Source organism: Cervus canadensis, chromosome X, assembly GCF_019320065.1.
Source record: "Cervus canadensis isolate Bull #8, Minnesota chromosome X, ASM1932006v1, whole genome shotgun sequence".
Lineage (NCBI taxonomy): Eukaryota > Metazoa > Chordata > Mammalia > Artiodactyla > Cervidae > Cervus > Cervus canadensis.
Genome location: NC_057419.1, coordinates 74,953,973 through 74,972,659, shown reverse-complemented (window position 1 = coordinate 74,972,659; position 18,687 = coordinate 74,953,973). Strand labels below are relative to the sequence as shown.

General features: G+C 35.0%; 1 protein-coding gene across 1 annotated transcript in view; it reads right to left on the bottom strand.

The window, feature by feature from the left end:
- Positions 1-18,687, bottom strand: part of HDX (highly divergent homeobox) — a 211,601-nt gene that overhangs the window by 179,576 nt on the left and 13,338 nt on the right. The window contains exon 2 of the mRNA XM_043459917.1: positions 2,068-2,214. Coding sequence (XP_043315852.1) covers positions 2,068-2,214 — 147 coding nt within the window. The remainder of the gene's footprint in view (positions 1-2,067; positions 2,215-18,687) is intronic.

Here is an 18,687-nt window from a genome sequence, read left to right as displayed (position 1 = left end):
GAACTGTAGCCCACCAGGCTCCTCTGTCCATGGGATTCTCCAGGCAAGAACACTGGAGTGCATTGTCATGCCCTCCTCCACGGGATCTTCCCAACCCAGGGATCAAACCCAGGTCTCCCGTACTGCAGGCAAATTCTTTACCATCTGAGCTACCACGGAAGCCCAAGCATACTGAAATGGGTAGCCTATCCCTTCTTCAGGGAATCTTCCCAACCCAGGGATTGAACTGGGGTTTCCTGCATTGCAGGCGAATTATTTACCAGCTGAGCTACCAAGAAAGCATATATATATATATATATATATATCCTAGGTGTTTTAGCCTTTTAAGTTCTTTACACATTGGGATTAAGTTCTTAGTACAGTGAGATTTCAGTTCTTTTGAGTAAAAGCACAATAAGTACTATATTAAAATAATAAGGGAAGATCTCCTTCAAGTAGAATATGTAGACCTATCAAAATATCAGAGGCAGGGGAGGTTGTGGAATAGTGAGTTATAAACAACTCACTTCTCCTCTGGCTAAAAAGGCACCAAAGTTGTGCTGAAATTTAGATTAGGAAGATGGAATTTCTGTAGAATTTATACTCTCCTAGAACAGAGAGAATGAATCTATTTTACACCATTCCATATAACTTGCATAATATTTTACTTGCAAACTTGCATTCTAGAAAGTTCCTTTCTTTCATTTCCATTATTTATTATAGATTTCACACCATTTGGGGCATAAATATAAGCCTTTGTATTTCAACACTCTCAATATTCAAGTACAGTCAAATAAGTCATTAGCAGGAAGATTGCAATAGAAAATTGGAAATATGAAAGGTCCACAAAGTAGCTGCCTAAGAAGACTTTTCACTTTAAAATAATGGTAAAATAAGAGATAAGAAAAGAAAGAAGTTATTGCAGGAAAAAAAAAACCACGAGTTTTTACTTTTAAAATAGAAATCTCATCAGCTTGAAATATTACACATTTAAAATTTTTCCTAAGGCAATTAGTTTTTTTTTTTTTTTCTCAAATTTACCAAAGGGATTGCAAATAGGTAATTTAGAGCTAACAGTTGGACACATTTCTAGTTCTTACACAAATCTGAGTATGATCTCAGCACAGATACCCTGCATATCAGCGCCCCCCCTCAACTAGAATTAGTGACAAAATTCCCTATATGAAGATAAATATATTCTTCAGTCAAAAAAAATAGATTTTCCAAAGAATTCTTATCAAGATATTTTATCTCTGGGGGTCTTTGAATGTTCCTTCAACAGAAAAATAAACTTAGAGTCCTCTCTGTTACCAAATTACCCTAATGAATGACAAAGTTGGGGAAGTTGCTACTCTTTGAATCCCTAAATTTTCAAGCCAGCAGGATTTACAGCATTTTCAGACAACCATAAAATGACCTATATTCTCACTATGAAATCTGTGACTAGTTCTGTTACATTTATCTCTTGCCTCCTCTCTGTTACCTTCTCACTGCCTTTCCCAAATGTGTAGCAGCTCTGATTTTTAATAGCTGAATAACTATGATTGTAAAAATAGGATTTTTTTTCCCTAGGGATTTTCTGTCCCTTACCTTGTAACCCATTAAAATGCATACATTTTACTTAGAAGGAGGTGTGGCATTTATAAAAGGCTAGGTTTTCCTAAAAAGACATAAATACTAAAGTCATAAGTGCCTGATGAAAAAATTTAAATGCATCAAGAAAATATGCAAAGTCCCTTGGTAAATGCATGTTTTACTGATATCAATTTGGGGGGTTATATCTATATTAATTCTAGGTATAAACAAAGCATGAGATCAACAACTAATCCTAAAGGTACCTATAAGTACAAAGGACTGGGATTTTTTTAAAGATATATTAAAAATGAAAAATTTTAGTGCTTTCAAGCTATTTGTAGAAAAAATACATACTAAATAATTGTGTTTATTAAAAATAGTAATTTTATACAAGGGAAATTAAGCTGTTTATAACGTTAGTGACTTCATATCCTGATAGTTTTTCTCATATTAAGCAATTATTCCTTGCAATAAAAAGTATTAAATTCAAGAGTTTAAGACCTGAATACTTACCCTGACTACACTGAAGTCCAGTTTAGTCTCCTGTGCACACTGTAATATGAGCTGAAAGCAATTTTTACTTTGATTTGTCATTCCATTTTCATAATAACGTTGTAAAATCCTTTGTTGCTCTACAGTAAATACAGAACGTAGATTCATCTAAAAATAAAAGAAGATACTCTGAAAATTGGAATAAAAAATGGGTATGTGTAGAATTTGCATGTTTTTGTTTTTTTAAAATAACTTCAGTGTTTTCAAGTTGCGAGATTTTTTTTAAGTGAAATATTTTCAGTAATGGGCAATAATTTGTGTGCCAAAGGGAGACAGGTTCTCACTGAAAATTATGCATAATGTGAACACTTATTGAACTTGTTCAGAAAAAATATCACCTTTAAAGACAAAAAAGAAGAAAGCCCTTATCTGGATAGTGTCAGTGCATAAGGGAAAACAAACAAACAAACAGTTCTTTCACCAAAACAAGTATTTATGGCTAGTAAAGCCAGAGATAGGTAGCCATACATGGTTAACTCACTGTTCTTTGTCAAGCAAAGCATCTGGCGTATGTCTTACAGATAGAAGCTGTGCTCTGGAACTAAAAGGTGCTTTCATTTATTTTTTTTCTTTTTCTGGGATAAAGGGGTTCATTTTATACAGGAGTCAAAATCTCTCTTTAAAGCTTAAAAATAACCAGGAAGGTTTAGTGACTGTGAAAATGTGTTTGCTTTAGGCAATACTAAACAAAATAATTATTTTTAACAGCTGTGGTGTATAAACCCAAATTAAAAATCATGTACATTTTCCTAAAAATAAACCATGTACTTGCAACTGACATCATTAGGCAAGAGAAATTTTCTTAAAAACACAGTACTCTTCTTGTTAATAGGCAAGATGTTTAATATTATGGGAACAACTCTGTGAATCTCACAAATAAGAGGCAAGCCAAGCTCTTCATAAAGAAGATGAATTCCGGTAGTACATTTTATAAAGAAGAACACATAATTAGATAAAGGCAATTTCAGGTTTCTTTTAAAAGTTGTCACACCAAAACTGTTATTCCTAAAAGTTGACAGAAAGAAAACCTTCTTTCCAAGGAATGAATCCTTTCAAAATTAGGAAAACAGCGGTAACAAAAACAAACCAAACAGAAATCATTCTAATATGCTGGGTATGCAAACAATTAAGTACACTGATGTGGAAAATAACTTCCCTTTTAAAAATATGTTGAACAATAAAGAAGTTTCATAAAGAAATTAAAGATAGCCATATAGATATCCAGTGCAATCTGTACACATGGCTTTTTTTCTTGACCATACAAATGTCTTCCTATATAATATTAAGAGATTTGATGAGAGAAATTCACATGTAGAAGAGGGTAGGAACATTCAGAAACAAACTACTTTACAAAGAGAACGCCAATGTGGAAATGTAAACCTCTTATCTGCAAACTGACCAAATTTTTAAGAATGTTTGGGCCAGAGTGTAGGGACAATATTCATCAAAGCAATGTTGCTATCATGTATGCCAGTCTTCAGAGCAATTCTGGGTTCCTTTTCCTAAATGGTTCAGCTACAGTCAGGAGATGAAGTTCAAACACCTGAAATATCTCATCTGGTGTGGATTAAGTAGTAAGGTACTTTGGAATGAGATTTGAGGAAAATATAGAACAAAATTACATTCCCACCAAGAGTGTAAGAGGGTTCCCTTTTCTCCACACCCTCTCCAGCATTTATTGCTTGTAGACTTTTGGATAGCAGCCATCCTGACTGGCGTGTAATGGTACCTCATTGAGGTTTTGATTTCTCTGATAATGAGTGATGTTGAGCACAGATGTACAGAACAAGGACTTTTTGACTCGTGGAGAAGGCGAGTGGATGTTTTGAGAGAACAGCATTGAAACATGCATATTATCTATGGTGAAACAGATCACCAGCCCAGGTTGGATGCATAAGACAAGTGCTCGGGCCTGGTGCACTGGGAAGACCCAGAGGGATCGGGTAGAGAGGGTGGTGGGAGGGGGGATCGGGATGGGGAATACATGTAAATCCATGGCTGATTCATGTCAATGTATGACAAAACCCACTACAATATTGTAAAGTAATTAGCCTCCAACTAATAAAAATAAATGAAAAAAAAAGAACAAAATTACATATGTTATAGTTCAACTATATGTTACAATTGATTTTTTAATTACATAAATTAAGATTTTTAGTTGGAGTTTCAATATCAAACTCTCAAAAATTAATTGAATGAATAGACGAAAAAGTAGAAAAATATAGTTGACTGGAAAAGCACAGTGAAGCAATTCAACATAATTAAGATTTATATAATTTTCAAACAATAGCAGGATACAAATTCTATTCAAGTTCCCATAGAGTATAAGCCAGGAGACACTAGACCATATCCAGGGACACAAAACAAGGTGCAAAAATTTCATGGTCTAAAGGTATTGAAATCATAGAATCTGTTCTCTTATCACTGTGAAATTATGTTAGAAATCAATATCAAAAGATATTAGGAAATGACCCTATTTTCAAGTGCATTGTGACATTTACCAAGAGAGATCTTTGACTTAGCCATTGAAAGTCTCAATAAATTTGAAAGACTGAAAAAACACAGAGGGTGATTGCAGAGAAGAAAGCGTTTAAATGAGAAATTAATATCAAAATGAGAAATTAATGTCAAAGATATTTTAAAAATCCCATGAATTTGGAAATTAAATGTCTGCTTTTAAATGATGGGTGTATCTAAGAAGTCATAACAAAGAAAATTAGAAAATATCCATAACGGTACAAAAATGAAAAGAAAAATAATTTTTAATTTATTTTTATTTTTTAAATTTATTTATTTTAATTTGAGGCTAATTGCTTTCCAATATTGTAGTGGTTTTCGCCATACATTGGCATGAATCAGCCAGAGATGTACATGTGTTCCTCATTCTGAAAACCCTCCCACCTCCCTCTCCATCCCACCCCTCAGGGTCATCCCAGTGCACCAGCCCTGAGCACCCTGTCTCATGCATTGAACCTGGACTGGTGATCTATTTCATAGATGACAATATACATGTCTCAATTCTATTCTCTCAAATAATCCCACCTTCACCTTCTCCCACAGAGTCCAAAAGTCTGTTCTTTACATCTGTGTCTCTTTTGCTGTCTCATATATAGGGTCATTGTTACCATCTTTCTAAATTCCGTATATATGCATTAATATATATTGGTGTTTTTCTTTCTGACTTACTTAATCTCAAAAATATACAAGCAGCTCCTGCAGCTCAATTCCAGAAAGAAAACATTTATCAAAATTTGTTCCATACAGCTGAAACTGTTTAGTGAAACTAAATGCAATGAGGAATCTTGAATAAGGCATGAAAACAAATAATGGATACTAGCATGAAATTTTGTGAAATTTGAACAAAATCTCTAGCTAATAATACTGTTTTACATGTAAATTTTGTTTTGTTTTGATTTGATTTTTTTACAACATAGTATTTCTTTATATTCTCAGAACTGGATTAGATGCTTCAAACATTGGGAAGACCCAGAGGGATCGGGTGGAGAGGGTGGTGGGAGGGAGGATCGGGAAGAGGAATACATGTAAATCCATGGTTGATTCACGTCAATGTATGACAAAACCCACTACAATATTGTAAAGTAATTAGCCTCCAACTAATAAAAATAAATGGAAAAAATATTTTAAAATTGCTAAAATAATAAGCTTTCTAGATTTTAGCAGTAATACTAGATGCCAGAATAAATGAAACTATATCGAAGTTTTCAGTGAATGTAAATTAGATATCTAGCATTCTATTCATACTTTAGTCAAATGAAACCAAAATGTTATAAATTTTTTAGCTAAGCTTTTGCACACACACACACATAGTGTGTATAATATTATATATTTTAGAAATTTGTTATGAATTTTATGAATTTTTTCTCAAAAAGTTCATTCTTTACCTGCTCAACTAGATATACCCCATAATCAAGATAACTTATTATCTCCAGCTGCCCTCATTATCTTGGCTGATGGAGAGGCAAGTTATTGAATGCATGAAGTTCTTAATCATCTGTACAAACACCAGGAAAAGAGTTGAAAATTTTTTCATTCTAAAAGTTGGGTTGTTATTTATGTGGAAGATAAAATGACAACCCGTTGGATTCATGAAAATTGAGACCCACTGGGTTGAGTGAGGGAAGATAACCGAATTAAGGGATTAAATATCAAAATAACAAGTCATTTAGCTTTACCTCATGAGTCTAATAAATACTCTTTGCATTGTAGCAACCACTGAATATATGCCAGCCCACAAGTAATAAGACAATCTGTGTCTTACTTTTTAACTTCACTAGAGACTATTTGGTAAATCATTAATTCCTATGAGCATCCATCTCCTACTCAGTAAAATTCTGGATTATATGACTTGGTTTATTTACCAATCTGGACTGTTGCAAATAATTTAAGATATGTCAGCTCATCTTTCTTAGTGTTTTTTTTTTTTTTTGTCTGTGACCTGCAGCTTCCAGGATCTTAGTTACCTGACCAGGGATTGAACCCAAACACCCTGCAGTGGAAGCGTGAAGTCTTAACCACTGGACTGTGAGGGAATTCCTATTTTTCTTAAATTCTAAAACATGCTACAGTCATAACATATTTATATATTTTTAGGATAATGAGAACTTTCCGTTTATCTATCATAGTCATATGGAATTTCTTAGGTTGCTCTCTGCTTTAGAATTTGGCTTTTTAATGAAGACCCCGAGCCACTGGGAAATGATTAAATTATGTTCAGCATGTTCTATGCAACCAAACAGAGCAATGGGTGAAATATTTTAGATATACTGCTTTGGAAGTACTTGAAAAATACAACTTTGAGGAATGACTGTCTCCTTAGGAGTTCCAGATAGCTAAGGCTGTATTTTCACATTGGAATATATCAGATAAATTCCTATGAAATACTGTTTTTATATATCAGATATCATACTTAAAACCAGTGTTAATAATGCCCTAAAATTGTATTAAGTGGGCTTCCCTGGTGGCTCAGACTGTAAAGAATCTGCCTGCAATGCAGGAGGCCCCACTTCAATCCCAGAGTCAGGAAGGTTCCCTGGAGAATGGAATGGCTACCCACTACAGTATTCTTGTCTGGAGAATTTCATGAACAGAGGGGACTGGCAGGCTACAGTCCAGGGTGTCACACAGAGTCGGACACAACTGAGCAAATAATGCGCACTTGCAATGTATTAAGGGGCTAAACCATTTGAAAAAAAAAATTCATAAGTGCTCATTCTTCAAAAACCTGATTTTGAAAATGGAGTGAATCCATAAAATCATCAACAACTCAAATAGAAGACATTATTTCCAATGTCAAAACTTTTATTTTTTTATTTTTTATTTCTTTACAAAGGATTGAGTTTTAGGTTAATATAATAACTTGAATATCTTTATTTTGGCCAACAAAACTCTATTAGCATTGTCCATTATTATAATTCACTTTTAAATTTCTTGCTCAGTCACAAAGTTGTATCCGACTCATTGAGACCCCATGGACTGTAGCACACCAAGCCCCTATGTCCACTACTATTTCCTGGTTTGCTCATATTTTTATCTATTGAGTTGGTGATGCTATCTGTCTCATCCTCTGCTGCTCCCTTCTCCTCTTGCCCTCAATCTTTCCCAAAATCAGGGTCTTTTCCAATGAGTCAACTCTATACATCAGGTGGCCAAAGAACTGGAGATTCAGCTTCAGCAACAGTCCTTCCAATGAATATTCAGGGTTGATTTCCTTTAGGATTGACTGGTTTGATTTCCTTCAATCAAAGGGACTCTCAAGAGTTTTCTTCTAGCAGCACAATTCCAAAGCATCAATTTTTCAACACTCAGCCTTCTTTATGGTCCAGCAATCGCATTAATATATGACTACTGAAAAAATGATAGCATTGATTATACAGGCCTTTGTAAGCAAAGTGATGTTTCCACTTATTAATATGCTGTCTCGTTTTGTCATAGCTTTCCTTACAAGGAGCAAGCATCTTTTAATTTCACAGCTGCAGTCACAGTCTTCAGTGATTTTAGAGCCCAAGAAAATAAAGTCTGTCACTGCTTCAATTTTCCCCCTTTTATTTGTCATGAAGTGATGAGACTGGATGCCACGGTCTTGAGTTTTTTAATGTAGAGCTTCAGACCAGCTCTTTCACCCTGCTTTTTCATCCTCTTCAAGATGCTCTTTACTCCCTCTTCACATTCTGTCAGTGGAGTTGTATCATCTGCATATCTGCGATTTTTTTTATATTTCTCCCAGCAATCTTGATTCCAGCTTGTGAGTCAGCATTTTGCATTAAGTTAAATAAGCAGGGTGACAACATACACCCTCGTCGCACACCTTTTGCAATTTTGAACCAAGCAGGTCCACATCTGGTTCTAACTGTCAGTTGTTGTCCTGAATATAGCCTTCAAACAATTCCCAAGAAAAAGAAATGCAAAAAAGGAAAACTGGTTACTTGAAGAGGCCTTGCAAATAAAAAAGAAGAAAAGCAAAAGCCAAAGGAAAAGAGGAAAGATATATCCATCTGAATGCAGAGCTCCAAAGAATAGCAAGGAGAGATAAGAAACCCTTCCTAAGTGATCAATGCAAAGAAATAGAGGGGAAAAAATAGAATGGGAAAGACTAGAGGTCTCTACAAGAAACTTAGAGATACCAAGGGAACATTTCATACAAAGGTGGGCACAATGAAGGACAGAAATGGTGTGGACATAATAGAAGCAGAAGATGTTAAGAGAGTTGGCAAGAATACACAGAAGAACTATACAAAAAATATCTTAATGTCCCAGATAACCATGATGGTGTGGTCACTCACCGAGAGCCAGATATCTTGGAATGTGAAGTCAAGGGGGCCTTAGGAAGCATCACTACGAACAGAGCTAGTGGAGGCGATGGAATTCCAGTTGAGCTATTTCAAATCCTAAAAGATGACACTGTTATAGTGTTACACCAAATATGCCAGCAAATGTGAAAAACTCAGCAGTGGCCACAGGACTGGAAAAGGTCAGTTTTCATTCCAACCCCAAAGAAAGGCAATGTCGAAGAATGTTCAAACTACTGTACAGTTGCACTCATCTCACACACTGGCAAAGTAATACTCAAAATTCCCCAAGCTAGGCTTCAACATTACGTGAACTGTGAACAGATGTTCAAACTGGATTTAGAAAAGGCAGAGGAATCAAAGATCAAATTGCCAACATCCACTGGATCATAGAAAAAGCAAGAGAATTCCAGAAACAAACATCTATTTCAGCTTCACTGACTATGCTAAAGCCTTTGTGTGGATCACAACAAACTGGAAAATTCTGAAAGAGATATTAATACCAGACCACCTTACCTGCCTCCAGAGAAATCTGTATGCAGGTCAAGAAGCAATAGTTAGAACCAGACATGGAAGAGCAGACTGATGTCAGATTGGGAAAGGAGTGTGTCAGGGTTGTATATTGTCAACCTGCTTATTTAACTTATATGCAGAGTACATCGTGTGAAATCCCAGGCTGGATGAAGCACAAACTGAAATCAAGATTGCCAGGAGATGTATCAATAACCTCAGATACACAAATGACACCACCCTTATGGCAGAAAGTGAATAGAAATTAAAGAGCCTCTTGATGAAAGTGAAAAAGGAGAGTGAAAAAGCTGGCTTAAAACTCAACATTCAGAAAACGAAGATCATGGCATCTGGTCCTATCACTTCTTGGCAAATAGATGGGGAAATAATGGAAACAGTGGGAGACTTTATTTTCTTGGGCTCCAAATCACTGCAGATGGTGATTGAAGTAATGTAATTAAAAGTTGCTTGCTTTTCTTTGGAAGAAAAGCTATGACCAACCTAGACAGCATATTACAAAGCAGAGGTATTACTTTGCCATCAATGGTCTGTCTAGTCAAAACTATGATTTTTCCAGTAGTCATGTATGGATGTGAGAGTTGGACCACAAAGAAAGCATAGTGATGAAGAATTGATGCTTTTGAACTGTGGTGTTGGAGAAGACTCTTAAGAGTCCCTTGGACTGCAAGGAGATCAAACCAGTCAATCCTAAAGGAGATGAGTCCTGGATATTCATTGGAAGGACTGATGCTGAAGCTCAAGTGCCAATACTTTGCCACCTTATGCAAAGAACTCACTTATTGGAAAATATCCTGATGCTGGGAAAGACTAAAAGCAGGAGGAGAAGGGAACGACAGAGGAGGAGATGGCTGGATGGCCTCACCGACTCAATGGACATGACTTTGAACAAGCTCCAGGAGTTGGTGATGGACAGGGAAGCCTGGCATGTTGCAGTCCATGGGGTCACAAAGAGTCAGACATGACTGAGTGACTGAACTGAACCGAACTGAAGACTTTCAACAACAAGCAGTTTTGTCATTCTAAAAAATCCCTTATGTTCCTTCTTTGTAATCAGTCTCTCCAGACACTCAGACCCTGACAATTACTACACTGTTCCTATTATTTTCACTTTTATAGAATCCCATATAGACAGAATAATACAGTCTGTATTTTTTCTGAGACTAGCTTCTTTCACTTTGCATAATGTATTTGAGATTCATCTGTATTGTCTTTATCAATAGTTTTCTCCTTTTCTTGCAGAGGAGAATTCCATGGTAAGAATACCACAGTTTATCTATTCATTCATTGAAGGACATGTGACTATTATGAATAAAACTGTTAAAAACATTTGTGTTCAGGTTTCTGTCTCCAAATATGTTTCCTTTTCTCTTGAGTAAATACCTAGGATTATGATTGCTGGTCACTCAGTAAATGTATGCTTTACTTTATAGAAAACTGCTGAACCATTTTCAGAAGTTGCTGTACAAATTTGCTTTTGCACCAACATTCTATGAAACTTTCAATTCTTTCAATTCTGTACTATATTTATTATTATCAGATTTTTTTAAAAAAATCATTTTAATAGTTGTGTAATTGTATGTTATTATTGTAGCTTTAATTTGTATTTCCCTAGTAACTAATGATATTGAGCATCTTTTAATATGATTATTTGTCATTCACATCTCCGTAGAAGTCTCCAAATATTTTGCAAGTTTTTAAACTGGATTGGTTGTTTCTTCTTGTTGAACTTGCAGGGTTCATTACATATACTGCCTATAAGTCCTTTATGAGAAATATTACTTGCAAATAAATTTTTTCCTCATTTGTAGCTTATCTTATTTTAGTAACAGTGTATTTTACAGAGAAGTTTTTAATTTTGATGGAGTCCAATTTATCACTACTCTTTCATATTATGGACTGTGCTTTTAGTGTCATATCTAAGAAATCTCTGTCTAACACAAGGTCACAAAAACTTTTCCTGTGTTTTCTTTTAGTCGCTTTATGTTTTTGCATTTCACATTTAGGTTTAGGATCCATTTGGAGTTGATTTTTGTATACGGTATGAAGTACAGATCAAAGTTTTATTTATTTATTTATTTCACATTGTGATATACAATTGTTCCAGTGTCACTAATTGAAAAATAATTTACTGAACTGCTTTTTCATCTGTGTAAAAAGTCATTCAACCACATAAGTATGCCTCTCTTTCTGGTCACTCTTTACTGTTCCATTGATCAAAGTGTTAATTCCTTAATCAAAACCACATTGTCTTAACTACTATAGATTTATGGTAAGTGTTGAATCAGGAAGTGTAAGTCTTCCAACACTGTGGTTTAAAAAAAATCAAGTTAGCTATTAACATTCTTTTCATCCTCTTATGAATTTTGGAATCAGGTTCTTGGTACCTGCAAAACTTCTGGTTGGATTGGATTGAATCTATAAATCAGTGTAGGGGCAACTAGTATGTCTCCTAAATCATGAATATGATATATTTCTCTATAATTATTTAGATCTTGTTTGACTTCTTTCCTGAGAGTTTTATAGTTTTCAGTATACAGAGTCAGTACATAGTCCTTTAAACTACATACCTATGCATTTTTTGTGTGTGGGGGGACTTAGGGGGACTATTATAAATGGTATTTTTAAAATCATGGTTACTATAGCTAAAAATGACATAGTGTATATTGAAATTTGCTGAGAGTAGATTTCAAGTGTTCTCACTATACCAAAAAAAAAAAAAAAAAGGGAACTAAATAGAAAAATGTGAGTTGATGGATATATGAATTACCCTGATTGTAGTAATCATTTCATAATACATTTACATATCAAACCATCACATTGTACACCTTAAACATACACAATTTTCATTTGTGAATTACACATCAATAGAGCTGGAGTCTTTTTTTAAAAAATTGCAATTGTTCATTGCTAGTATATCAACATACAACTGATTTTGGTTTATTGACTTCAGTAAACTCATTTATTGGTTTCAGAAGCCTTTTTTGTTGATTGTCTGGTCTGTGCTAAACAATTATGTCATTCACAAAGAGAGAAAGACTTATTTCTTCTTTACCAATACATTTGCCTTTTATTTCTCATTGTGCCTGGCTAAGACCTAGAGTATAATGTCTAAATGAAAATGAAAGGCAAAAAGATAGGACACTGAAAGATAAACTCCCCAGGTAGGTAGATGCCCAATATGCTTCTGGAGCAGAGTGGACAAATAACTCGAGAAAGAACAAAAAGACAGAGCAAAAGCAAAAATAACACTCAGTTGTGGTTGTGATTGGTAATGAAAGTAAAGTCCAATGCTGTTAAGAACAATATTGCATAGGAACCTGTAATGTTAGGTCCATGAATTAAGGAAAATTGGAAGTGGCCAAACAGGCAATGGCAAGAGTGAACATCAGCATGTTAGGAAAAGGTGAACAAAAATGGACTGGGATGGGTGGATTTAACTCAGATGACCATTATTATATCTACTGCTGTGGGCAAGAATCCCTTAGAAGAAATGGAGTAGCCATCATAGTCAACAAAAGAGTCCAAAATGCAGTACTTGGATGCAATCTCAGAAACGACAGAATGATCTCCATTCATTTCCAAGGCAAACCATTCAATATTACAGTAATCCAAGTCTATGCCCCGACCAGTAATGCTGAAGACACTGAAGCTGAATGGTTCTATGAAGACCTACAAGACCTTCTAGAGCTAGCACCCCAAAAAGATGTCCTCTTCATTATAGGGGACTGGAATGCAAAAGTAGGAAGTCAAGAGATACCTGGAGTAACAGGAAAATTTGGACTTGGAGAACAAAACAAAGCAGGGCAAAGTTTAACAGAGTTTTGCCAGGCAAACACAGTGGTCATAGCAAACACCCTCTTCCAACAACACAAGAGAAGACTCTACACATGGACATCACCAGATGGTCAATACCAAAATCAGATTGATATTCTTTGCAGCCAAAGATGGAGAAGATCTATACAGTCAGCAAAAACAAGACCAGGAGCTGATTGTGGCTCAGATCATGAACTTCTTATTGCCAAATTCAGGCTATAATAGAAGAAAGTAGGGAAAACCACTAGATCATTCAGGTATGACCTAAATCAAATGCCTTATGATTATACAGTGGAAGTGACAAATAGATTGAAAGGATTAGATCTGATAGACAGAGTGCCTGAAGAACTATGGACAGAGGTTTGTGACACTGTACAGGCGATAGGGCTCAAAATCACCCCCAAGAAAAAGAAATGCAAAAAGGCAAAATGATTGTCTGAGAAGGCCTTTGAAATAGCTGAGAAAAGAAGAGAAGCTAAAGGCAAAGGAGAAAAGGAAAGATATACCAATTTGAATGCAGAGTTCCGAAGAATAGCACAGAGAAATAAGAAAACCTTCCTCAATGATCAATGCAAAGAAATTGAGGAAAACAATAGAATGGGAAAGACTAGCGATCTCTTCAAGAAAATTAGAGATACCAAGGGAACATTTCATGCAAAGATGGGCTCAATAAAGGGCAGAAATAGTATGGACCTAACAGAAGCAGAAGATATTAAGAAGAGGTTGCATGAACACACGGAAGAAATATACAAAAAAGGTCTTTTTGACCCAGATAACCATGATGGTGTGATCATTCACCTAGAGCCTGACATCCTGGAATGTGAAATCAAGTGGTCCTTAGGAAGCATCACTATGAACAAAGCTAACGGAGGTGATGGAATTCCAGCTGAGCTATTTCAATCCTAAAAGATGCTGATGTGAAAGTGCTGCATTCAACATGCCAGCAAATCTGGAAAACTCAGCAGTGTCCACAGGACTGGAAAATGTCAGTTTTCATTCCAACCCCAAAGAAAGGCAATGCCAAAGAATGATCAAACCACCGCACAATTGCACTCATCTCACATGCTAGTAAAGTAATGCTCAAAATTCTCCAAGCTAGGCTTCAACAGTAGGTGAACTGTGAACTTCCAGATGTTCAAGCTGATTTTAGAAAAGGCAGAGGAATCAGAGATCAAATTGCCAGCATCCGTTGGATCATTGAAAAAGCATGAGAGTTCCAGAAATAACATCTACTTCTGCTTTATTTACAATGCCAAAGCCTTTGACTGTGAGGATCAAAACAAACCATGGAAAGTATTTAAAGAGATAAGAATGCCAAACCACCTGATCTGCCTTCTGAGAAATATGTATACAGGTCAAGAAGCAACCATTAGAACTGGACATAGAACAGCAGACTCATTCCAAATCAGGAAAGGAGTACATCAAGCCTGTATATTGTCACCCTGCTTATTTAATGTTTATGCAGAATACATCATGCGAAATGCTAGGCTGTGTGAAGCATACGATGGAATCAAGATTGCTGGGAGAAATAGCAATAACTTCATATATGCAGATGACACCACCTTTAAGGCAGAAAGCGAAGAAGAACCAAAGAGCCTCTTGATGAAAGTGAAAGTGGAGAGTGAAAAAGCTGGCTTAAAACTCAACATTCAGAAAACTAAGATCATGGCATCTGGTCCCATCACTTCATGGCAAATAGATGGGAAAACAATGGAAACAGTGAGAGACTTTATTTTATTGGTCTCCAAAATCACTGCAGATGGTGACTGCAGCCATGAAATTAAAAGACACTTGCTCCTTGGAAGAAAAGCTATGACCAATCTAGACAGCATATTACAAAACAGAGACATAACTTTGCCAACAAAAGTCCATCTATTCAAAGCTATGGCTTTCTAGTAGTCATGTATGGATGTGAAAGGTGGACTGTAAAGAAAGCTGAGCACCAAAGAATTGATGCTTTTGAACTGTGGTGTTGGAGAAGACTCTTGAGAGTCCCTTGGACTGCAAGGAGATCCAACCAGTCCATCCTAAAGAAAATCAATCCTGAATATTCATTGGAAGAACTGTTACTGAAGCTGAAACTCCAATACTTTGGCCACCTGATGTGAAGAGCTGACTTATTGGAAAAGACTCTGATGCTGGGAAAGATTGAAAGTGGGAGGAGAAGGCGACAACAGAGCATGAGATGGTTGGATGGCATCACTGACTTGATGGACATGAGTTCAAGTAAATTCCGGATTTGATGATGGACCTTGAAACCTGGTGTGCTGCAGTCCATGGTGTCACAAAGTGTCAGACATGATTGAGTGACTGAACAACAGCAATGTTACTATCATCATTATAATCAATGGATATTGTATTTTGTCAAATACTTTTTCCTGCATCTACTGAGAAAATTGTATAGATATTGTTCTGTTCTTTACATTCTTGATATGGTAAGTTATGCTGATTGATTTTCAAATGTTGAGCCACTCTTCTGTTCCTGGAATAAATCCCATTTGGTGGTGATGTATTGCTTTTATATATTTTTTGATTTATAAATATTTTGTTAAAAGTTGTGAGTTTGCATTCACGAGGGATGTTTGTGATTTTCTTCAATTGTATTAGGTTTGGTACAGAGTAATAAGTTAGGAAGTGTTCCTTCTCTACTTACATGTTCTAGAAGAGTTTATATAGAATTATTTGCATTTAAATCTTTTTAAGAAATTACCAATGAAGCCATCTCTACATGGAACTTTCTTTGTTGGAAAGTTTTAAACTATGCATTACATTTTTATATTATTAAGATTCTCTAGCTCTTCTTGATTGAGTTTGGGTAGTTTCTGTCTTTCAAAAAATTGGTCATTTTATCTAAGTTGCTGAATTTAAAGGTGCAAAGTTTCTTATAGACTATTTTTTTTATGACCTGTTTAATATTTGTAGGGTATTGTGATGTACTCTTCTTCTTGATACTGGAAATTTGTTTCTTTTGTTTGGTCAGTTTGACAAGAGGTTTATCACCTTTATCAATCTTCTGAAATAATTAGCTTTTCATTTCACTGACTTTTGTCTATTGTTTTTCTGTCTGCATTTACACTGATTTCTGCTCTTACCATTACTTTCTTTCTGTTTTATTTGGAATTAATTTGGTCTTCTTTGTTTTCTTTTTCTTTTTTTTTTTTTTTTTTTTTTTTTAGTTTCTTAAGATGCGAACTTAGATTATAGATCTTTGACCTTTTTCCTTTTCTAATTATAAGCAATTAATGCTATAAATTTACTTCTAAGTAGTACTTTGGCTGCATTCTACAAATTTTGATAGGCTGTACTTTTTAACAACCTTACTGAGGTATATCTGATGTACAAAAGCTGCACAATATTCAGTGTCTACAAATTGATGAGTTTGGTCTTAAACAAAAACCAGTGATACCTTTACCATAATCAAAGTTGTCAACATTTCCAACACCCTGCAGAGTTTCCTTGTGTTTCATTGTGTATTTGTTCTGTAACAAGAACACTTAACATGAGACCTACCCTGTTAACAAATTTTTAAGTGGACAACATTGTTATTGTTGTTCAATCACTAAGTCATGTCTGACTCTTTGCAACCCCATGGACTGTAGCACATCAGGCTCCTCTATCCTCTACTGTCTTCTGAAGTTTGCTCAAATTCATGTTCATGGTGTACAATACTGTATTGTAAACAATAGATATAATATTCTAAAACAGATCTCTATAATTTATTAATTTGGCATAACTGAAACTAACTACCCATTGAATAACAACTTCCCATTTCCTTCATCCTCCATTCCTGGCAACGACCATTGCATTCTCTGCTTCTGACTATTTTAGATACTTCACTTAAGTGGAATCATGCAGTATTTGTTCTGTGACTAGCTTGTTTCACTTTAATGTCCTTCAGGTTCATTCATGTTGTTGCAAATGGCAAAATTTCCTTCTCTTTAAGGACTGAATAACATCCCATTGTATGTATATATTACATTTTATTTATTCATCTGTTGATAGACACTTGGTTATTTCCATATTGTGTCTATTTTGACTAGTGCTGCAATAAATATGGTTGTGCAGCTATCTCTTCAAGATCCTGATTCTAATATTTTTGGATATAGTTGCCCCTTGTTATCTGCAGGAGATTGGTTCCAGGAACCCCCACAGAAACAAAATCCAAGGATACTCAAATCCATTATAATTGACTCTCTATATCAACCTATCCCTGGGTTCCAAATCCACGGAAACAAAAAGATGACTATATATCCAGATGTGGGATTGCTAAATCATATGGTAATTCTATTTTTATTCTTTTTCAGGAATCTCCATATTGTTTGCCATAGCTGCTGAACATTAATCGACATCCCACCAACAATGTACAAGGGTTCCAATTTCTCAACAGCTTTGCCAATACTTTTTATCTTTTGGTTGTTTAATAATAGGCATTCTAACAGGTTTAATACCATAAACACACACAGAAATCAACTAAAACAAACAAACAACAAAAAAAAAAAGCTTAAACACAAGACCTGAAACTGTAAAACTCCTAGAAGAAAACACAGCAAAAAAGTTTTGGACACTGGTCTTGGAAATGATTTCTTGGTTATATCACCAAAAATACAGGCAACAAAAGCAAACATAGACAAGTGGGATTACATCATACTAAAAAATTCTGCCTAGCAAAGAACAATCAAGTAAATGAAAACACAACCTACAGAATGAAAGTAGATATTTGAAACCATATATCTGGTAAGGGTTAATTTCCAAAATACGTAAGGAACTCCTAAAACTCAATAGCAAAAATAACTAATTATCCAATTAAAAGTGAGCAAAGGGCTTAAACAGATATTTCTCTGAAAAATACATGCAAACGGCCAAGAAGTATTTGAAAGATTTGAAAGATCATTAAGCATCAGGCAAATGCAAAGCAAAACTATGATGACATGATGTATTTTAATCATCATTCAGTTCAAAATACTGATTTTCCCATTTCTTGTTTAAAACATTTAAGTATTTTCCAGATATCTTTGTTATTGATTTCCAGTTTAGTGTACTTGTTTCAACTGTTTTAAGTTCTTTACAATTTGTCTTATGGCCCAAGCAGAATATGATTTATTTTAAAGAATATTCCATGTACATTTTGCAAGGAATATATCTTTGGCTGTTGGAAATGCAGTTCTAATAAGGTCAATTAGTTCATGTTGGTTAATAATGTTGCTCAGATTTTCTATATCTATACTGATTTTCTGGCTACTTGTTCTATCAATTACTGAAAAAGGAATGGTGAAGTCTCCAAGTATAATTGTGCACTTGTCTGTTTCAACTTTGAATTGTATTAGTTTTACTTTATGTATTTTGAAGATGTTTTGTTAGGAACATAAATAACTAATATTGTTACATCCTTTTGGTAAATTGATCCTTTATTCATTATGTGATATACCCTCTT